Source organism: Musca domestica, unplaced genomic scaffold (genome assembly GCF_030504385.1).
Source record: "Musca domestica strain aabys unplaced genomic scaffold, Musca_domestica.polishedcontigs.V.1.1 18, whole genome shotgun sequence".
Classification (NCBI taxonomy): Eukaryota; Metazoa; Arthropoda; class Insecta; order Diptera; family Muscidae; genus Musca; species Musca domestica.
In genome coordinates this window covers 500,708-524,676 of record NW_026712238.1, presented here as the reverse complement: position 1 = coordinate 524,676, position 23,969 = coordinate 500,708, and the positions used below count along the sequence as shown (strand labels likewise).

The following is a 23,969-nucleotide window of genomic DNA, read 5'->3' as shown; positions in this document are numbered from 1 at the left end:
GCCAAACAAATGAGTTGTGCAGAATTTCATCTGGATAGGACAATAGATGCGAACTGTTTACAAAAATACATGGACAGATGGACGGACGGACATGCATAAATCGACTCAGAATTGTTATTCTATGCGGATCATCAAAAGGAACTATGGGTCTATCTCGTTTCCCTTTGCCTGTTACAAACAAATGCACAAAGACATAATACCCTGACCACCTTGTGGAGTGTAGGGTATAAAAAGAATATTAGATTCTTATACTCACTTTTACTTTTTCCACATCCTTATATGAGGTAACACAAAACTGTTTTTTTTTTTTCTAAGAACAAAACTTTTTTATTAACAAAAAAATAATAAATAAATAAAAAATTAAATACTCAAAATTTGACTAAATTGCACTTAAAATTTAAGAATTCTCTTTATATTCTCTCTTCACTCTCACATTAACACTCCGCACGCCACACGATTCCTTTGGTTATAGAGCCGAAAATCCTTGAGCTGTTTTGTAACGCAACGACGAATAATTCGGTTGATAATTTGGCCCACAATAGTTGGAGGTGGGAAAAAATCCACAAGGACCTGTTAAGCCATCGGCCGCAGTATTTGCGCTTGCCGTTGCAAAGGTGTTGTACGAACTGTTCACATAGTTCTTCGACGATGCATACATTCCCAGGGCAGATGGAAAGCTCAGTGAATATGCTGCCGCTGCAGCAGCAGCATGATGATGATGGTGGTGGTGATGCGGATGGGCCAAATTCATTTGCTGTTGCAGCAGAACAGCTCCTTTTTCGGGTGAGAACTTGTGGGCCGTTGTTATGGGCGGTACGGGCTGTGGTGTGGTTGTTATCAAAGGTCTTCCTGTGGTCGAACTGCGTTCATTGCGACGAAATTTGGCACGACGATTTTGGAACCATACCTGAACACGAGCCTCGCTCAGACCCACCTTGGTGGCCAATTCTTCACGCACAAATGCATCGGGGTAGTGTGTTCGTTCGAATACCTTTTCGAGGGCTGTTAATTGTCCGGATGAGAATGTAGTTCGATTACGTCGTGGCTTGCGGCCATTGTGTGGTGACGTCGATATTTCATGATGATGCTGTTGCTGCTGTTGGTGTTGCTGATGGAGCTGGAGATGATGATGATGTGGATGGTGGGCATGATGCTGCTGCTGGTGATCGGCTATAATGTCATTTGTGAGCGATGATGTTGAACCAAAGTCATTATGAAAAGTGTCATCTGCAAAGAAGGGAAAAAAGTAAAAAACGTCAGATTAGTTTTTTGCCAAAAATTAAAAACGAATATTTGTAGCTTAAGGTAGAAGTGTAAGACAAGGTTGAGTTTTAAGAAATATAAACTAATTTGAAACTAAATTCGTTCGAAATTAAATCTCTTTAAAAATAAGAGATCATAGCAAATAGTACATTTTTTCAAAAAAAAAATAGACATAATTTTCCCAAGTCATTAATAACAAATTTCAATGTAAATCGAGGATATTTTTGCAGGAAATTTATTGAATAACGTTTTTTGCTAAAAAGTTATTAGAAAATAAAAAAGTCCAAAGTTTTTAAATATTTGAAAATAATCCCAGATTTTTTTGGAGTCAAAAAATCTAAAAAAATACAATTTAAATGATTCGCAAGATATGACAGATATAGGTATTAGAGATTGAGACCCTTTGTATGTGAGGTACCAGAAGGGGTTGGCCGATATCTATCATCTTCACAACAGATATTGCGTTCGCAAGAATGTTTGGATGTGTGTAATTTGAAGAGAGCTGGATGTTTATTTCGCATTTTACGAGCATTTTGTTTTTTTTTTTTAATTTGAACCCTTTGTGGGCGAAGTATCAGAAGGAGTGGACCGATACATTTCATCTTCACAGCAGATCTTGTGTTAGTAAAAATAATGAGATGTGTGAAATATGAAGAGAACCGACCATTTTCGCACCTCACCTAGCCATGATGTAAATATTAAAATTCGCTGTACCAATTTTGGATCAAATCGAATACTCCCTTCGAGAGTTATTGTGCGCAACAGCCAGACAGACGGACGGACATCGCTGGATCGACTCCAAATGTCCTGAAACGGATTTGGTCTAAAGAGACCTAGGGTCTAAAAACCATTATTTGGATGAGGCACGTTGGGGCCGTATCAAATGATATACAGGGTAAGAGGAAAAAATGCAACCACCAGCTCATTATATTGTTTACAGGCGTACAAAAGCATTTTGGTGGGAATTATCCAGAAAAAAGGTATTCGTGATGGAATTCAAGCGTTTGTTTATTTTTGTTTTATTTATTTGGCAGGAAACCCAGAAGTGGCTACCGTAAGAGCACTCCAGCATTTAAATGTGAATAAAACTTTTGTGTCTGTACCATCGCCCGGTACCGTGATACTGGTAGCGTAGCCCGACATCAAGGAAGTGGGAGGAAGAAAACAGCAACATCAGCAGAAATAGTTCGAAAAGTGAAGAAGCGAAAATGGCTCGAGAGTTCAACATATCGTAATATTCCATTCGGCAAATGTTGAAAAATGAGCTCGAGGTAAAGCCATTGAAATTCCAAAAAGTGCAAGAACTTACACCGTAACAGAAAGAAAATAGACTCAAAAGAGCTAAAGAGTTGCTTCACTTGGCCGAAAGTTGTGAACTGGCGAATTTGGAGAGTTTCTAGTGTATAATTCGCATATGCTAATTTGCAATAAGTTCGAAATATATACTACTTTCCAGAGAACGGCCCTTGTAAGCCATCATCCACACCAAATATGCCTGATGAGCCGCTTAACCAACGGCGAAACGCGTCGCATAGTGGTGAGTGTGAGATAGTGTCTATCTGGCTTTCCTTTTCACTGCAAATTCCTGATCATTAAGCTCGTCTCGAAAGAGAAGAGGCCGCCATAATAGCCGATGGGCGCTCTTCGCTCGTATTAATCGACCGTGGCATCAGAATAAATGCCGAATGCGAAAATTTTCTGGAGGGTATTAAAGCCTTGGAACGCAAACATTTTGGCCGCAGACCTTGGACATTTCAACAGGACTAAGCTCTATCGCACTCAGCACGCGCCACTCAAGAATGGTTACAAAATGAGATTCCTCGCTTCATTTCCAGCACACAATGGCCACCAAAATCTCCGGATACCAAACCGTTGGACTATTTTGTCTGGAGTATTTTTGAAAGCAAGGTTGGCACTAAAAAAATACCAAAGTGTCGATCACCGCAAGCAAGTGCTTCGCCGGGAATGGGCCAAAATACCACAGAGTAACATACGGGCAGCGTGCCAAAGGTGACTAATTCGTGCCAAAGGTGACGAATTCGAACAAATCTAAACTTATTCTAAAATCTGATGCTATTTCCGACCTTTTTGCTTTCATTCAATAAACATTAAAAAAAATTAAAAATTATGACGTTTGACTTTGTTGTTGCAGTTTTTGTTTCACCCTGTAGACAGAAATTATGAATACATCAAAATATACGCAGAAATATATGGCTTTCAAATACAAATTGGGTCCACATAAATAAAAGTCAAAAATATAGATAGCTTCTTTGAAATGAAATAAAAACTTTGACACACATTATATTGACGTAAGGTATTACATGGTCGTTCCGCCCTCTAGCTTACTTGTTTCAAATATAATGGGAAATCTCAAACGATGATCGCGGATTCTTCAAAATATGCTTACGAAGACTTCCTGAACAAATAGTGGAAGATTTCGTAGAGAAAGAGTTGTGAATTTTTTGAAAGAAAATGTATTTTCAAGGATATCCTTCATAAGGATAGAGAAAATCTTCAGTGAAAATGCTGCGGACTTCAAAAAATTATTTTTTTGAGTTTTAATAACGTATTGGAGAACTTTAATTTTTTAGGATATCTGTCAAAATCATTGATTTTTTTTAACAAGTTTGAAAAGAACAAGTAAAAAAGCAGTAAGTTCGGCCGTGTCGAACTTTGAATACGCTCCACCATTTGCATGGAGAGATAATGCTGTTGAAATCAAAAAAAAAAAAAAAATACCGCATATAGGGAGGTACAGTTATATGGAGGCTACGCGAAGAGCTGTCCCAGCAGATGCAATTTTCTATCACTGAATGTAGTACACATAATGAACAACAAATACGAAATTTGAAACAATTCCGGTGGACAATATAGTTAAAAACATCAAAATGGGGAGGCTATACGAAGATCTGTGGCTGGATTCATGTTATATGAGAATAGGAAATTAACAATATTTCCTTTATAAAATGTTTCATTTGACATTTTTCTCCTTTATAAAACATAGAATAAGAATTAAGGCCATGGACCCGCATTGGCAGTTTTCTATCACAGGTTGTAGTACTTATAATGAACTACAAATAGGAAATTTCAAATAATTTCGGTGAATAATATTCGAAAATGATCAAAATATCGAATTTAGGGCGGTACCGTTATATGAGGGCTATACGAAGAAGTGGACCTGCATGCCAATTTTCTATCAGAGCTTACAGTACCCATTAGTTACTTCAAATACGAAAATTGAAACAATTTTGGTTGATAATATCGTTAAAATCATCAAAATTCCTATCTATATTCGGTATCGCCATATGTGGGCTATATCAACACTTGGACCTATATAGCTGATTTTCAATGCCAAAATCCTGTGGACCAAACACACATCTGAGCAAAATGTTATCAACATACTTCAATTCGTTTTGAAGCTAGAGGCGGACGGACATTATAGAGTTTTTTGCTGACCAAGAATATATAGGGTCTAAATATTGTAGGGTCTAAAATATATATTTCGAGGTGATACAAATGCAATGACATATTAAGTTTATCAACTATAGCGGCTGCCATACTATGGTGGAAGGTATAAAAACATTTGGTCGCATATGGTTTGTATACACGTATATTGCACATAGTCTAGGGTATAACATCTAATCCGACGGATATTTCTAAGTAGATTTTTAATTATTATTAGGGTCTCAAGAAAAATTACAAATTTCATATATCACTTTGGTTTTATTTCTCCTACACTATTTCAATAACTATCCAGCACTTCCGAACAATTTCAATTACTATATTTGTACTTTGCTTTAGGCCAAAGGGCAGCTATTTAAGGATAATGCTTTTAACATTCCTTCCGCCCTCATTCACTCACTCCCACCCTCATATTTGACATTAAAGTCATTTAAATAACGACATATTCTTGCGAATGCCTCCAAGTGATTTTATGACCTTTTAAAATCGATCCATTCGACCACTGGGAATCAATTTAATCGTAATAAAGTCATAAAATCTGAGGGACGTAAGGGGGACGAAAGGTTTGAAAATTGTCAACTTACAATTTGCTCATAAAATCTATATCGTCCGGCCGTCCGTCCCTGCATTAAAAGCTCATAAAACAATGATTTATTTATGTCCTACTGTTAGTTGTTGCAGCTTAAATATTGTGTCCCTCTGTCATGCCAGACCCTCAATTTGTCGTTGTTGTTGCTGTTATGTTTGATGTGACACATCTGAAGAATTTTTCTGTTATCTTTTTGCTGACATCTCCTTATCTGGCGTGGGGGTGGAGTGGAGTGAGTTTTACGACCATGTTTGTAGTTGTTAATGATGGCGCTGCCGTTTGGGCAAGGTCTGGATGGCAGTTTACAAATCCCATTTACGACATGTGTTAAACAGAGATTTTATTGTATATTTGGAATTTAGTAAAAGGATGTTGTTGCATTTATGTAATCGATGGTTATCAGTCGCATTGAGGCTGATACTGCGTGTGTTTATTTGTTTGCTTAGAATAAACTAATGAACATTGCAGTTATAGAAAATCGATTTCATTCTTAAAGTTATTTTAGATTTTAGTTTACCGTTCCTACACTGGGAAAGTTTAAAAAAATAATAATACCGGGTAGTAGGCACGACAATAACAATCAAAGGGTAAAGTAATTGACTGACTGACCTAACAATTCATTAACGCCTAGACAAAACGGTTGAAGCTAGAATCTTCAAATTTTGGGTGAGGGCCAATCTTGATCCGAAGTAGTCAGATAAGGCTGCGTTTTTGAAATTCGTACTATACCGGTACGAAAAATATTAAACGGTACTAAATAGGGTAACCTTTCTATTCGAGGAAGAGATGGAACTCTTAAATTTGGAATGAGGATCACTGCTGAAGTGTATGATGGGTAAATCGGAAGCTTTTGGGAACTCGCACTATAAGTGTACAAAATGTACTAAAATGTACTGCATTTGGTACCATAACTTATCATGTGAGCGGTTAAAGCTAAAATCTTGAAACTTGGAATGGAAATTAAGGTTGAGGAGTAGAGTCGATATAAGAAGGTGGTTTTGGAAGTGTATTCTCATGTATACGAAAAGTACTAAATGGTACTAAATTTGGTACAATTTGACGAATGCAGCTGGAATCCTGAAATTTGAAACCAACATTGCTGCCATAGTGTAGGATTGGGATATGGAGTTATTTTTTGAAATTTGTGCTTATGTGCACGAAAAGTACTAAATTATACCAAAATTTGGTACAATTTCGATTGGAGGAACAGGTAGAGCTGGAATATTAAAAATAAGATTACTATACCATTGTAGGCCTGTAGTCTGTAGGAAGTTTTAGAAATTCATTCTTATGCGGACTAAATTGAACTAAATTCTGTAAAATTTAAATTTTGAGGGAACCGACTGAGTTGGAAACCTGAATTTGGGAATAAGATAACTACTGCATTCTAGGATTGGGGTATGTAGGTAGTTTTGGAAATTCGTACCTATGTATACTAAATGGTACTAAATTTGGTACAATTTAAAATTTGGGTGAACCAATAGAGCTGGTATCCTGAAATTTGAACTCTACATTACTGGCAGACTGTTGGATTGGGATATGGGTATAGTTTTCGAAATGTAAGTACTGAAGTAAGTACTAACTGAAAGTACTAAATCGTACTAAATTTGGCACAATTCCATTTGGGTAAAGCTGGAATACTGACATTTGCAAAATAAGGTTTCTATAGCATTGTAGGCTTGGGGTCCCTAAGAAGTTTTGGAAATTCGTTCTTATATGTACTAAATGGTACTAAATTCGGTACCATACAATTGTATAAGATTAATATTGCATTGAAGGATTGGGGTACATATGAAGTTTTGTAAATTTTGGTATAACAGGTAGTGTTGGAATCATGAATTCGGGAATAAAATTCCTATTAAATTGTATAATGCAGGTATTTATGAAAATTTGTACTTATGTGTACTAGATGATACTAAATTCGGTACAATTGAAATTTTGGCAAAACCGATAAAGTTAAAATCCTGAATTTTAAAATGACATTAACGTTGGATTGGGGTATGGAGATAGTTTTGGATATTTTACTTAAATGTACTTAATTTCGTACGATTTGCATTTGGGTGAACCAGTAGAACTGGTATCCTGAAATTAAGAAATAAAATTAATGTTGGAGTATAGGATTTGGATATGGGAGTAGTTTTCGAAATGTGGTACCAAATTTGGTACATTTTGTATTTGGGCGAATCGATCCTGAAATTTGAAATTGGGATTACTGTGTGAGTGTAGAATATGGATATGTAGGAAGCTTTGGAAATTCGTACTTATATATACTATTATAGTACCAAATTTTAATGCAGTTTGAATTTGGATGGATTGATAGGGCTGAGATCCTGAAATTGTTTTAAGAGATTTATATGGGATTGAGGTACACAAGTAGTTTTGAAATTTAGATTGGTTTATGTAGGCAATTTTGGAAACTTGTACTTAGGTACAACTTGTATTTGTGTGAGCCGATAAAGCTGGGATTCCTGAATTTTATGTAAAGACCACTAATGGTGTATGTGGTTAAGACATGGAAGTGGTTTTGGAAATGTGCACTATAACTGTTAGAAAAGTAATAAGTGGCACTAAATTGGGTATTGGTTGAATGGATATAGCTGAAATCTTGCAATTTGATACAGATGCCACAGTTGGTATCTGTGGTTAAGATATGGAGGTGATTTTGGAAATGTGCACTATAATTGTTCGAAAAGTACTAAAATGTACTATATTAGATATTGGGAGAAGGGATAGAGCTGGAATCCCGAAAATTTATATTGAGGACTCGTTTGGTATCTGGTGCATAGATCTGGAAATGTGTATTATAATTGTTCGAAAAGTACTAAGTTGTACTAAATTGAGTATTGGATACTATGATAGGGCTGAAATCTTAAAACGTTGTATTGCGATAACTATTGGTGTCTAGGATTGAAATGGAGGTGGTTTTGAAAATATATACTAAAATAATTCGAATATTACTCAATGGTACTAAAATTAATATTGGCTGAATATATGGAGCCGAAATCCCGAAATTTGATATTGATGACTCTGTTGGTATTCTGTGTTGAGATCTGGTGGTGGTATGTACTATAATTGTTCAAAAATTACTAAATATTAAATCTGGATTACTGTTGGTATCTGGGACACGTAAATTGTACTGAATGTTACTAAATTCGGCATTGGGTTAAGGAATAGAGCTAAAATTCTAAAATGTTTACTATGAAAGTCTGAATAATTATTAGAAATTGTGCATTTGGAGTACTAAAAAATCCTAACGCAAACTGTTGGAACGAATCTAGTATTTTAATGTGTACTTTTCGCCGACAGAGTAGCGGGCACTTGCTAGAACTTAATAAGATAACAATATCGACTGTCGTTAAAAAGTTACAAAATAGGTCTACGGTCAACCTACTTCAAGGTGGAGCGCGGTGTGCTCATAAAACGAAATTTTGAAAAAAGAATAATTTTTCATATATTTCTGAAGCAAATTTAGGACATTTATCAAAAACAATTGGCCCACAAAGGTTTTTATTCCACCATAGTTTTCTAATATTGTCAGGATCGTATAGCCTTCAAAAGAATCATGTAGCTTTCAATAGAAATTCTTAATTGAGTCTTAATGTAAAAAAATATTCCCAAAATATTGCAAAATTGTTTTGTACTATAAAATACATTCCGCCCGCTATTTATATATATATATATCAAAGTGCTTGTCACTCATATTATTTCTTGTCAAAAAATCAGTTTTTCTCATCACAACAAAAAGACACCGCGAAGCATATCACGAGTTTTCAAACAAAAGAAGCCGCCACTACCGCCTTCATACAGCCACTATTTTCTATTCGCATATGTGACAGGAGCGCAAAACGACAGGCGCGTGAGTTGAGCTCGTTCATGCAATTGCCCACATATGGTGCATAAAGATGTTACAATTTATCATTGGGCGGCGGACAATGAATGGTACCGCATCCATTGCGGTCTTGTTTGTTTTTTGTCCGCTCAAATAATATATCTGTTGTGGGTCATGTTTTGTGTGCCTCTGTGAGTCCTGAACATCGAGGGATGCCTCCTCACAACATCAGTAGCTCTAAGTACTTTATGTGTGTTTGTCCTCTGTTTTGCTGTTGTTGTTGCGTGCACGCCACCGCTGTCAAGCTGTTGATGCGGCAAACATAAACAGATACTCACCCGTACCCACCACTTTACAAAACTATGAATAATTATATTTTAAAGAGCCATAAATTTACACCTAATTATAAATCATTTGTTGCTCCCTGTCTCTCCCTCACTGGATGGCCCTGCTTATTTATTCCCCCAAAGGCGTTTCAAGTTTTATGAGTTGTATCCACAAAGAATGTGCCACATTAAAATTGGTAAATGTTGGAAGGGGACTCATTGCCTCATTTCAAACAATTAGGTGATTTAATTGATCTTTTTACAAAAATAACAGCAGTTTATAGTTTTGAGAACTTCGATTTTATGGTTCTGAGAAAATTTTCTTGGAATTATCCGGCGATAAGGTGGCGTCTACATAAAATGTATTGTGTAAAAGAGAAGTAGAAATGTCAAATAAACACAAATGTATCTATAATGTTAAAACTATTATATAGTGTTGTTGTTCCAGAGCTTTATCATTTCAAAATGTCTTTCATTTGGGTTTGAAAGCGATCAAAATCCTGTTCTACAGTTCTTATAAATTCTATATTCTCTATAAAAGGAATATATTTGAACAGGATAGCGAAACTCATGACCCCATTTCACATGATTTGATTGTAGTTTTGGGTTATTTGTTTTGTTCACATTTAGGTATAGCCCCGATATAACGGTAGAGATACTGATTTACGGTATTTAGAAGATTTCTACCACAATTTTCAAAAAAAACAGCCAAAACTTTTCACTTGGTTTTTTTATAGGTATAATCTCTCCCTGGAAAAAATATTCGCTACATGCCCACAAAATTGGCATAGCATCCATATAACGGTACCTCCCGATTTTCAGTATTTTGATAAAGATAAAGAGTTGAACAATCGTACTAAAGGTGCTAAATTTGGTATTGCCTATACTGCTTGAAATCAAAATTTTTGGGATTAGGGTCCTGTTAGTATATAGATTAGTACTAAATGGTACTAAATTTGATATTTGGGTAAGGTATTAAGTTAGAAGTCTAAAACTCTGCGATAGGTTTGAAAATACTTACTAAAAAAGTACAAAAATACTTAATAGTTTTAACTTCGGTAATGGAAATTTGGAGTGAGAGTCGTTAATGTTGCGTAGGATAGAAAAACTCGAAGATATTTCGAAATTCTAACAATGCGTGTACCAAAGTACTAAAATTCGCCAAATTTCTTATTTTGAATTATATGAACGGACAGTGGTAAAATGTGAGAGAAATGTTGGAGTTAGGGTCCCTGTTGGTGGTAGGTTTATGATAAAGAAGTGGTTTTGAAAATGCGTACTACAAAAACCATATGTTGTTCAGTTTGGTATTGAGTGAACATATAATGCTTGACATTTAAAATTTGGTATTAGGCTCGTTATTCATGTGTAGCCTGGACATATGGAGATGCTTTTGGAAATGTGTACTATAGTTGTACTAAAAGTACTGAATGGTACTACATTTGCTATTGGATGAAGGTGTAGGGATGGAATCTTGAAATTTATTTTTGAGGTCTCTGTTGGTATTGAGATATATAGGTGGCTGTGAAAATGTGTACTAAGTGTGTCAACTGTACTAAATTGTACTTATTTTGGAACATTTTGGTTTAGGGTGAATGGATGATACTGCATGTTGGTGGTAGGTTTGTGACAAAGAAGTGGGTTTAGAAATGTGCACTATAATTGCTCGAAAAGTACTAAATAGTACTATATGTGGTTCAATTTGTTCTTAGGTGAACCAAGACCAAATGAAATGTGAAATTTGGTGGGTGGAGGTGGTGATCATGTGATCGGAAATGATCACTATAATTGTACGAAAAGTTTTGAACGGTACTAGATTTGATATTGAAGAAAGAAACAGAAATAAAATTTTGAAATTTGATACATAAATTACTGATGGTATCTGTTTTTGAAATTTGGCGGTGTACGAAAAGTACTAAATGGTACTAAATTTAGTATAGGGTGAAGGAATAGGGCCGGAATCCTCAGATTTGATGTCACTGTTGGTGTCTGTGTTTAAGATATAGAGGTGATTTTGAAAACGTGTAATTGTTGGAAAAGTACTAAGTGGTAATAAATTGGATATTGGGTGAAGAAATAGAGCTAGAATCCCGAAATTTGATGTTGATCTGGGATTGACATAAAAAGGTATTTTTGGAAATGTTTAATATAAATGTTCGAAAATACTCAATAGTTTGAAATTTGCTGAAATCCTGAAGTTTAATGTGGATATCACTGTTGGTTTCTATGGTTGAGAGAAGAAGCTGTTTTGGAAATGTGTGCTATAATAGTACGAAAGGTACTAAACAATACTGAATGTCTAACGAATGAAAGAATAGAGCTGAAATCCTGAAATTTGATATATTGGGTGAGATGAAAAAACTGTAAACAACTTCAGACTGCTGTCATTTCTATGCCACTCGTCCTACAGCTGTTAAAATTATTCCACTGACAGCTATATTGTTTACAAGCGTACAAAAGCATTTTGGTGAGAATTTTGTAGAAAAAAGTTATTCGTGATGGAATTTAAGCGTGATACTGTGATTTCTTTATATTTGGCAGGAAAAACACAAGTGGCTATCGTTAGAGCACTTCAGCATTTAAATGTGAATACATCTCATTCGCTCTCTAAATCCCTCGTTACCGTGATACTGGTAGCGTAGCCCGACGTTAAGGAAGTGAACGGAAGAAAACAGCGACATCAGCAGAAATGGTTTGAAAAGAAAAAGAGCGACTTGATCGAAACCCTCGTCGAAGTGGCCGAAAATTGGCTCTTGAGCTGAACTTATCGCAACATTCCATTCAGCAAATATTGAAAAGTGAGCTCGCGGTAAAGCCATTAAAATTCCAAAAAGTGCAAAAACTTACACCGCAATAGAAAGATAATAGACCCAAAAGAGCTGACGAATTGCTTCGCTTGGCCGAAAGTGGTGAACTGCCGAATTTGGTTTTCTCCGATGAGAAAACATTCGTTGTCCAGCAGTATGTAAACAACAAAACAATATTATCGAGTTTAATTGCCAAAGAGGTCAGCTGAAAATGTGCACCTTCGGTTGGCCACCAGAACTCAAGCGCCGGCCATGTTGATGGTGTGGGCCGCCATAACAGCCGATGGTCGCTCTCCGCTAGTATTAATCGAACATGTCATCGGAATAAATGCCGAATATTATCGCGAAAATATTCTGGAGGGTCTATTAAAGCATTGGACACGCAAACAGACCCTGGACATTCCAACAGGACTCAGCACCATCGCACTAAGCACGCGTCACCCAAGAATGGTTACAAAATGAGGCTCCTCGTTTTATTTCCAGCGCACAATGGCCACCAAAATCTCCGGATACCAACCCGTAGGACTATTGTGTCTATCGTATTTTGGAAAGCACCGTTGGCACTACACCTCAAGCAAGCGCTTCGCCAGGAATGGGCCAAAATACCTCAGAGCAACATTCGGGCAGCGTCTGACGGTTTAATGAGTCGTTTGAAGGCCATAATTCGTGCCAAAGATGACCAATTCGAACAAATCTAAACTCATTCTAAAATTTGATGCTATTTCCGACATTTTTTGCTTTAATTTAAAAAAATGTAAAAAAATGTAAAAAAAATTGTACAAATTATGGTGCTTGACTTTGTTGCAGTTTTTCTCTCACCCTGGCAGAAGCCACCAAAGCTAGAAAACATTATTACTTACAAATACCAATTTTTTGATAAATCCGTGTGGACATGAGCCGAAAATCATCAAAATGCCGAATATCGGAAAGTATCGTTATATGGCGGCTATACAAATCCGCGGACCGATATATTTCATTTTTGGTACCAACGGATTGGTATCCAGAGATTTTGGTGGCGCTGGAAATGAAGCGAGGAACCTCATTTTGTAAGAATTCTTGGGTGGGGCGTGCTGTTGGAGTGTCCAAGGTCTGCGGCCACAATGTCTGCGTGCTTAAGGCTTTAATACACCCTCTATTTATGCTGATGCCACGGTCGACTTATACGAGCGAAGAGCGAGCATCGGCCTATACCATCAATATGGCCGGCGCATGAGTTCTGGTGGCCAACCGAAAGTGCACATTTTCAGCTGACATCTTTGGCAAGTAAACTCGATCCTTTTGTTTGTGTACAAACTGCTGGGCAGTTCACCACTTTCGGACAAGCGAAGCAACACTTTAGCTCTTTTGAGTCTATTTTATTTTTGTTGCGATGTAATTGCACTTCTTGGAATTTAAATGGCTTTACCCCGAGCCCATTTTTCAATATTTGCCGAATGGAATATTGCGATATGTCCAGCTAACGAATCATTTTCCGCCATTTTTATGGAAAATTCTCACCGAGATGCTTTTGTATGCTTGCAATCAATATAATGAGCTGCAACTGGAATAATTTTAACAGCTGTCGGAGGAGTGGCTTAGAAATGATAGTAGCCTGAAGTTGAAGAATTTTCAACTTCATCTCACCATGTAGGGTAAGTGTGCCTAAGTTCGACATGTCCCTGTAGTCGGCACTTTTTATTTTAAAGCCCAAATAAACTTCAAATATATTGCCAGCTATCTTTGTGTACAATTTCTCTAAGAAAAGATGATTTATTCTAATAAAAATTAAATTTTTGTCTCTGAAGGTCCTCAACAATCAATATTCTTAAGAAAAGTACAATAAAGACGTCGAATCAGTTTAACTAAACAAAAATATTATATTTTAGTGAATTAATTTATTATTATTATTAATTATTCTTACAAAAAAATTGGTATGCCGAATGTTGGAACATGCCATACCGAAAATTGGCAAGTGGTGCCGACTACTGGCCAAAAAACATTGTTTTAATAAATCTACAAATTTATGAAATTTATTAAACTTTATTTATTATTGCAAAAACTATACAAAATTTCGGATCTGAATAAATTAACTTTGTAATAATTGAAAAGTTCCACTCAGAATGGTGAGCGATTAAAAACGCGAAAATCCTAAAAGTGCCGACTACTGGTACACTTACCCTATAAACTTTATTTTGTCAATATATTTTTGTCATCAAATCTAATGTGACAATTCCAATGTTCGTTATAAAATTTATATTATATTTCTAATGCTATTAAACTAACCTCTTAATGTTTCAAGTTTAAATATTATTTTAAAATAATAAGAAAACCTCACGTAGAATACCCAACAAATGCTACATTGACATTCAAATCTAAAAAGAAATCAAAATATCCAAAGTAATAAAAGAAAATAAAATCCAATCAAAACCAAAAAGAACATTTGGACAATTTACACGTTTGTCGCCATGAAATAAATCTGTCACTTTACAATTGATGGCAATTTGTCAACAATCATCAATTGCTACATATCCCCAAACTCATCAACCACCCAACAAATCAAATGACAAATCTCACAGATATTGAATGAACTACACAACAAAAAACAAAAAACGAACCCCAACTCCATACATCAACCCAAGACCAAACACAGCAACTTATTGTCTCCCCAGAGAGAGATTCGGTAAAAAATAAACTCTTTTTTATGAAGTTGCTTCGCATCGAACACACACTCACACACATTGTGTGTTATAAAAATCAAATGACAAACTCAATCTCAAAAAAAGTCAAAATAAAAAACTCTTTGATTATAGAGATGAAGTTGCATCCATGCAATCCCCATTAACAACTGAAAGGGAAGGGGTGGTAGGGGTTATTGGGGAAGAGGGATCATATTGAAATTGAAATGAAAATTTACAACACAAGTACCATGAACACAATCCACTTCATGGAATAGAAAGTATCATGAGGAAGGCGGATCTCCCTGCTGGTCGGTCGTCTTGAACAGTTGCTACATTTGCTGTTGTTGTTTTGAATGAATGCAACACATCCGTCCATTGATGGTAATGCAGACGAGCGCACACACACACACTTGTATCCTCATTCTTTCTGGGGGAAACAGCATTGCATTGAGTAGCCCTAGCCGTTCATCCCCAGACCGAGAGTACATTTCAAAAAAGTTTTATTTTGAAAAGGATACAGCTTGAGTTGCATGATTGCACATGCTACACTCAACTCAAGTAAATTAAGAGCGACATTGTAAATGCAACAACATTTTAAGAACTCTCGAGGGGCTGCTGTTGCAGCGGATGGTCACCGATGTTGATGGTGATGACGACGACGCCGAAAAGGAAAATGTTGCAGAAGAAGAAACAATCCATTCATTTACTATATCGGAGAGTCGATGTAACATCAGTGACTGTTTATTTTCATCTTATGATCCGTTGTGTGTGCTTTTTTGATTTTTCAGAATTTTCTTCGGATTTTTTGGTTAGTTTTTTTTTTCTACTCTTCAGATGTCAAACAATTTTTTGCTAAATAAAGATAATATTGTTGCTTGCTTTACTTTTTTATGTTATACAGTGTTCGGTCGTTAAATTATGACACACAATATAATAACACTACTGATATTTCCTTTGTCTAACCCACAGTTACCCTCATAGCTGAATTCATAAGTTCAACTCTATATATATTAAATTTAATATCATTAAGTACTAAATGTTATGGTTTATGCTAAATGACAAATTTAGTACCACTTAGTACTTCTCGGACACTTTTTGTACGCAATTGCAGAAAGAATTCTTAAATTCAAACATTCCACCCTTTTCCATTCTCCCAAAACTAAAATGTACCATTTAGTACAGTTCTTTTAGTGCTTTTGAACTCGTGTTGTTCCGTAAAATCTTTGGTTCATCAAACCTACACAACATCAAAGACCATCATTCCAAATATCAGAGTTTCATATCTATTCCTTTTCAAAAAAAAAAAAAAAAAAAAAAAAAAAAAATTAATACCATTTGGTACTGTTCTAACTTTTTGTACATTTTCCAAATCCACCTACATATATTACCCCCTCTCTCAGAAAATGTGACCCTAATACCAAATTTCAGATTTTCAGGTCTATCACTTTCTTCTATACCAAATTAAGTACCATTTAGTACTTTTCCAAAATATGCACTTCCAAAACAACCTTCAAATCTTAACGCTAGACACTAACACCAATGGTACCAAATCCAATTCTGTTTTGTATTTTTATAACCGATTAGCGTCCGTCATCCCAAAATTTCAGAATCCCTGAATAATAATATTATTCTATGTCCTTCACCTGGCTCTTAGCTACCTCCCCACAATTTTTCAGCAATATTGGTAAAGCTATATATGGTGTAATTAGCACGATTTTTTTATGTATAGATTTTTCTACGGATGCCTCTCCAAAAAACGTAGTTTTTTGAAAAGAAATTTCCAAGCCATTCGGGGGCACACATTCCAGGACAAAAAAGTTTATTTTTTATTGATTTTTTTGGAAACACTTTAAGAAAATGTTTAACAAGTAACAAAAGGCTATAGTCGTGCGGGGCCGACTATGTTATACCCTACAACACTACAATATGTTAGAAGCCCCCTTATGTCCAAATCCATATTGGAAGATTTCGCTTTTGAAATTAGGATTTTGACTAGGGACATTTGCCCAACATTTATGCACTCCGTCGGACTATTAGTTGTTGTAGTCCATTTTACAGATAAATATAATCCAATGGTCATCCAAAATGCTAGAATACTTCCCTGTCCTTAACTCTCTTCACAGGCGTGTCGATTGGCTTCATTTGTGTGATAGGAAAAACATTTTTGTTTTTGGTTAATTTGAACCCCTAAATATTTTCTAATCATCTCCAAAAGCAAGAAGTCCCTCTGTATCTCCAATTTAAGACTCATCTATATGATTTGCTTGTCCACGATATTTGGCTATATTCGTCAACCAAAATAAGCATAAAAAGCCAGAAGTTGGCCTTTTTTGTATTTCGAATATCGCCTGTAAGTAAAGTTGGTATTTTTTTACGTAGTGGTCCATTATACCCGGTGTCCTAAACTCTTACTTCATGCTTGATTTCATGACCTCTGGTTTCTAATTGTGACCTTTATACCGGCTGTAAAGTCAGGAACATATTTAGTTGTTGGTCGATTTCAACCCCTAAATATATTGCGGACATACTTGAAAACAATAGGTCCGCTCCTTCTGAGCCTAACCCTACCCTTGTGAAAATTTTCGTTAGGATAGGACGGTAATTGCAATCTGTATATAAAAACCCCAACCTGTGTTGTAAGGTGAAAAAATATTACAAAATATTATAAGTCAAATTGAAAAAAATAGCATGCGATAAAAAATATGAAAATATAAAAAAAATTCATAAAATACTAAAAAATCTATATTAACATAATTATTGGCATATTTTTCTGTGATTTTTTTAGATTTTATACTTTTATGTCAAGAGGGCATTCTGAATTGACAAAATTTGTCAAAATCGGTCCAGCCATTCTTGAGATATAAGCATTCTAACTAACATCCCCTTCCTTTGTATGTACACATTGTGTATATTTCGCTATATATAACCGATATATTAACTATCGGCATCTACGTAACGGTCAGAACTTACCTGTTCGTCTATTTCCGATATCCCTGGGATTTAAAATATTCGCGGTTTACTGGAAAATTTGACTTTTTTTAACACAAATGTTGTGATCTATATCACTCACTAAATATTACCCAATGACCATCAAAATTGGAAGGCTAGCCCCATGCTAACTTCCGCTTTGATTCGTCTATAATTGCAACTGCAAAATCATGACTTTTTTAAGTTTTTGGTCCATTTCAACCCCTAAATAATATCCCACCTCCATTCTAAATTTCGTGAAGATCGGGCCATAATTGCGACCTGTAGAGTGATTACAAATTAACATGGACAGACGGACAGACCGACGGACGGACATATATTGCTAGATCAACTCAGCTCGGCGAGCTAGGAAGATCCATATATACTTTCCTATGTGGGAAACCAATATTTCGAGGTGTTACATAATTTTTGGCCTAATCAAACTTATAATACCCCCAACACATAGTGTTGTAGGGTATAATTAAAATAGTGGAGATTTTTAAAAATAATGTTCTGTGCCCCTAAGGTGTTAATATTTAAGGGACCTTTACAGATCAAAACATTTTTTACAATGAATTCCGGGCCCGACCAAAAAAACTTCTCGGAAAAAGAAAAGTTTTTTAAGAATCTTACATTTTGTAAAAAAAAATTAACTTCTTAAACAAAAACCTTGAAACATAAGCCGGCAAAGTGACTAATAATTTAGAACATTTTATGCTTAGATACATACATCCAACCGAAACTCTCAATTCCAAATAATGGATTTCCAAACAACAATTTATCATTCTAAGCTTGGTAGGTACGCACTTGGTGCTGGAGTCCGTTCTCACATTTTTGTACTTTTTACATGGAAATGCTTATGCATTTCTTTGAACGTCCCCGCTCTTAGCCACTTATAAAATAAGTATTTTTATTTGTGATTTAAAGTTGTTGGTAATTAGAAAAATAAGTTGATTTGCTTTATAACTTAGGAAAAACATCCTTTCATCCTTTTGGGTATGCAGAAAAAAGTTTGTTCACATTACGCTGTAATAGATTATTCGCCCCATTTAGCTTCCAACTATTTACTTGGTATTCATTAATTCTTATTCCTGCTTATGTTTAAAAATAACACCAATCCCCTCGTTTTTTTTTTTTCCAAAACATTCCCAATAGATGCATCCGTTGACTGTTGCCTGTGTTTTTCTTGTGTGCGGCCGCCACTGTCAACACAAATTAACGTAATGTCATGTCGACAGTGTCACGTTTGTCATGGAAACCACAAACGCTTGACGTATGTGTAACATTGTCTCCGTTTTTCGTCTGTTTGATGTAACGAAATTGATATGTTGACGATGATGATGGTGATCATCATAAAATTTATTTAATTTGAATCGTCCAAACAAAAGAAAATAGGTTTTAAGGGTAAAGCTAAATTTCCCAGTACCAATGAGAGGAGATTAATTTATATATTTTTTTTTCTATAAGGATTTTAATTTAAATATTTTTAGAACGACAATTAAAACCAGCATTAGCAAAATTATTATAAAATTAAATAAACAGAGCATGCAAATACTACGTAAGCTAATATCGTGTACCCTCCGCAATATACATCAAAAAAAAAAAAAAAAACTAGTATATAATTATTTCATCGGTTACAAACTTCAAATACCAACTTAAAATTGGCCAATCCCGACTTTTGTCCTTTTTTTTCTTAACTGGATGTTATATAGAAAACCATTCCTCGGAAAAAATATAGATATCACCATTTTTTTTTTTTTGAGAATTTGGGAAAAATCGATATTTAATTTCCTAATTTACAGAGAAAATCCTAGTTTCTTGGATTTTCAACTTTGAACGTGCGTAACTTTTATTTCCAACAATGGATTTCAATTATTTTTTTTTTTTTTCGTTGTGATCGATTGTTAACAGATATCAAAGTTGCAGTGGTTTAAGTGTGAAAAAATGCATAAAAAAACAGGGAAACGGGTTTCTTCGTGCTCTACAGTGCAAAGCTGATACCAAATAGTGGTATTATTTATTTTTGGTAAAATTGTGTAAGCTTTCAAAAGTTGGACGCAGCATTAAAATCGGTTTAGAAATAGACGAGTAAATATTTTTTTTTTTTTTTTATTTGTTTGAGACCCTTTCAAAGACAAGAAATAGGAATATGTTGTTGACAATCGGATTTCTTCTGTATTTTCTGTCATAACATCAATTTTCGAAGTGACCCAGAAAAAAGGCGCATTCGTCATCTGTGGCCTCCCAGTATTGGAACATTAAAGCAAGTGCGTATTTTTGCTGTCACACAGTGCTATAATAAATTTGTTATAAGGCTAAAAATTATTCAAAATATTGATATTTGAGAGAGAGTATTGATATTATGAGAGTTTGGGCCATTCCAAATTTTTACCCGTTGTGAAGTAGGTACTACAAGGAGTGCTCAGACATACTCCACTATCACACCTAATCTTGTGTTGATAGAAATATTGAGATGTTCCGATTTTGAAAATAATCGGATGCTCATTTCGTTTTTTATCCATTTTCGCACTTGAAATAGCACTGATATTGGAATTTGCACAATTTGTACAAAGTTAGATGATCCTTTCTGATTTTTGGGATGTGGCGAGTTTGAAAGTAATCGGATGCTCGTTTCGCATTTTGTGTACTTAATGGGTCTTCCAAATTTTGACCCTTTGTGGGGGAGGAGTGGTCACTTCAATCTGTTCTTCGCACCAGGTATAGTGTTAGTGGAAATATTGAAATATGCGAATTTTTAAGATAATCGGACTCTTGGTTCAAATATTATAAATGTTATACTTATTTAAAATGTTGACACTTTGTGGGGCAGTTACCAGAAGGAGTGGTCCTATATCTTCACAGCAGATCTTGCATAAGTAGAAGTATTAGCATGCATGAAATTTGATATGAAAAAGAATCGGATGCCAATTTCGCGTTTTACGAACATCATGATTATTCAAAAGTTTGACCCTTTGTGAGGAAGGTACCAAAAGGAGGGGACCGATATACTCCATCTTCACACCGGACCTTTGGTAAATAAATATATTGTAATATGTGTAATTGAAGACAATCGGACACTAACATCACATTTTATAAGAGTTATATTTATTCCAAATTTTGACCCTATTATGGGGGAGGTACTTGATGGAGTGGACCGACATTGTCCATTTTCGCGGCTGACCTAGCACTGATGCAAATATTAGTATTTACAAATTTCTGTGCAGTAACATATATATTTTTTTTTAAATATCGATTTGTGAGGGGGAGGTACCAAAAGGAGTAGACCTATATTGTCCACCTCCGAACTCCTAAGTTGGACAATAACATTACAATGTGCCAAATTTGAATCAAACTGGATGTTCCCTTTGATATTTATCGTGCGCACCATCTAGCTAGACAGATGGATGGACGGACATCTCTAGATCGACTCCAAATGTCCTGAAACGGATTTGGCCCAAAGAGCCGTGGGAAATAAAACCTTTATTTCGATGAGGCTTGTTTTGACCGTATCAAATTATATATCTGAGGGTTTAACAAATAAAAAACAATAAGTTCGGTCGGGTCGAACACTTAATGAAGGTAAAAAAAAACATTTTTATAAAAATTATCTGCATTCAAACGTATTCCACCTAAATATTTAATGTTCTGCTACCAGAACTAGAATCCTTTATGGACTATAAATACCAATTTTTAGACAAATCCGTGGGAAAATGTGACAAAAAACTGGATATCCGGAGGTACCACTATGTGGGGGCTATACCAAAACGTGGACCTATATATACTATGTTCCGCCACCACAGCTAGAACCCATTACGAACTACAAATACCAATTTTTGAAAAAAATGTTATATGGAGGCTAGACTAAACGAGTTTTTAGGCATATTCGTGAAAAAATGTGGCGAAAATCATCAAAATACCAAATATCCGGTGGTACCATTATATGGTAGCTATACCAGAACGATGACCGATTTTCAATACCAACCATGCTAGATATAATATAAATTGTTCTGCAATATTGTGAAGCTCTACGTCAAATAATGTGAGGTATATCAACAGACAGACTGACGGACATCGTTAAATCGATTTGGATTTTATGCTAATCATTAATATATATATTTCAGTCCGTACATTGATGAAGGCTCATTTTTTTTAATAATTAGAATGAGGAACAACTCTTTCTTCTAGAATGCAATAATTATCACCTTAATCAATTCCAAAGCTTATTTTTAAATAGCTACCAGAATATGTCCTTCCATTTTTCCTGTCACTAACAATTATTATCGATTCATTGCAAATGCGTAATCCCAAATTCTAATTGTATTTCCAAATGAACAATCTATGTAAAAATTCGAAAAAAAAAAAAACAACGCACTTAACAAAACATACCTAAATTATCCCCAGGCGATGACGAAATGATGGACAGTTGTTGATTTTGTTGCTGCTGGTGCTGTTGCAATTCAAGGTGGAGTTGTTGATGATGCATTTGCAGTTTATTCGTAATAAGATTGTGATGATGATGGTGATGCGGACTGTCCTGGACGGCGGCCATGTCCAGCAAATTGTTAACAGAGAAACGTTTCACATTATCCGAGCCCTTGTCGAAGAGGAAGGGTGAACAAATCGCTGCCGTCGGCGAGGCGGTCAATGTCAGAGAATTTGAAAGTTTTGCCGATAATGAGGCCGATGGCGACGACAATGGTTTGCTGTTGCATAATTGTGGCTGGTGATAGATTGATGCAGCTGCAGGTGATGGCAGGGTCATGGATCCGGATGAGGAGGAGGAACTGGTTGTGGGTGTTGTTGAGTTAAGGCCTGCAGGTCCCGTCGCCATTGCCAAACCTGTTGATAACTGCGATGTGTTAATGTAATTGTTATTATTGGACTGTAGCGAAGTTGACGTGGCCAAGGAACAGGTGGTGGCCATTGGCGATGAGGTTGATGATGTTTGATGTGACTGTTGTTGCTCCAGTTGTTGCCGTTGATGCAGTGACGTTGCAGAATAAAAAGGTTGAGTTGCACCAGAAGAAGTTGTGGCCGCGTCTGCCGTCGCCGAGCTGCCATTATCGCCAGCCATTGTGGCCACAAGTGTGGACATTTGATGCTGTTGATAATTAAGCATAATTGCTGTTGTTGTTGTTTGTGTTGCGGCTATCAACTTAAATGCCTTACGCTATTAAAATAAATCAATCTTGGACCACAGCGACGTGCTAATCAACAAATTAGCATTGGGGGGAAAATAACTTAATTATGTATCAATTAATTAAGAAAATTGTCAACTGGCTACGTTGTTCTTTGCTATTGAGAATGACACAATCACACACACACACGCCTGCAGATTTCCTTTTTGGCGGCCGTCTTTTCTAATTTCACCACAATTTTATTTTCACACTTTTGTTAAATTCCGTCGAGGTTAATCAGCCAGGGCTACTAATTTTTTTCCTTGTTGTCTATGGTCGGCAATTTAATTTAGTGTCGATATTTGAACATTTATTTTCTTCGTTTTCTTTTTTTATTCGATTGAATTAAAAAATCAAAGACCTTTAACCGTTCTTTTTTATTATCGAATCCCGAACGTGCCGTATCGTATCGTACCGTTTTTTGTGTATATTTTGTCTTATTTGTGGGTTCTTCAACTAATTGAATTAACAATTAGCAAAATACACAATTAAGTTAATTAAGTTAATTGTCGTCGCAATACTAAACTATACTAAAGTCAACTGACTACTGAAATTATTTTCAAAAACATAAAAAAATCCGAGCGCACAAACCAAATTATTTTTTTGAACAACGAATGAAAAGGAAAATTCACTTTTCATCCACAGGCATAGATCATTCGTTTCTTTTCTTTTCATTCTGAGATAATACGGATAAGGCACCAGTCTAAATATACATCATCGGCAGCATCCTCCCAATTAGAATGTCTTGCCTGCTGGATACCAGTATCGCCACCTCCCATTTTGTGTGGATCTCTTGCAGCACATTCTTTGGCGATCATTTCATTTAATTTGGTTGCATTGCCATCTCTTTCACTCTGATGAAAATTGAGGTATTTAGTTCGTAAAGATCTTC

General features: G+C 35.6%; 1 protein-coding gene across 1 annotated transcript; it reads right to left on the bottom strand.

Annotated features, from left to right (window-relative positions):
- Positions 1-384: 384 nt before the first annotated feature.
- Positions 385-23,612, bottom strand: LOC101887386 (homeobox protein goosecoid-like). The gene is made up of 2 exons (XM_011292089.3): positions 22,287-23,612; positions 385-1,227 (listed from the first exon to the last, which is right to left on the bottom strand). Exons 1-2 carry the CDS (start codon positions 23,017-23,019, stop codon positions 467-469), a joined length of 1,494 nt encoding a protein of 497 aa, XP_011290391.1. The 5' UTR covers positions 23,020-23,612; the 3' UTR covers positions 385-466.
- Between the last annotated feature and the right edge of the window lie 357 nt (positions 23,613-23,969).

Excerpts from the sequence above, each read along its gene's own strand:
- LOC101887386 (XM_011292089.3), bottom strand. The coding sequence starts at position 23,019 with ATGCTTAATTATCAACAGCATCAAATGTCCACACTTGTGGCCACAATG. Across the intron at positions 1,228-22,286 it reads ATCGCCTGGGGATAATTTAG|ATGACACTTTTCATAATGAC; the intron begins GTATGTTTTGTT and ends CCTTCTTTGCAG.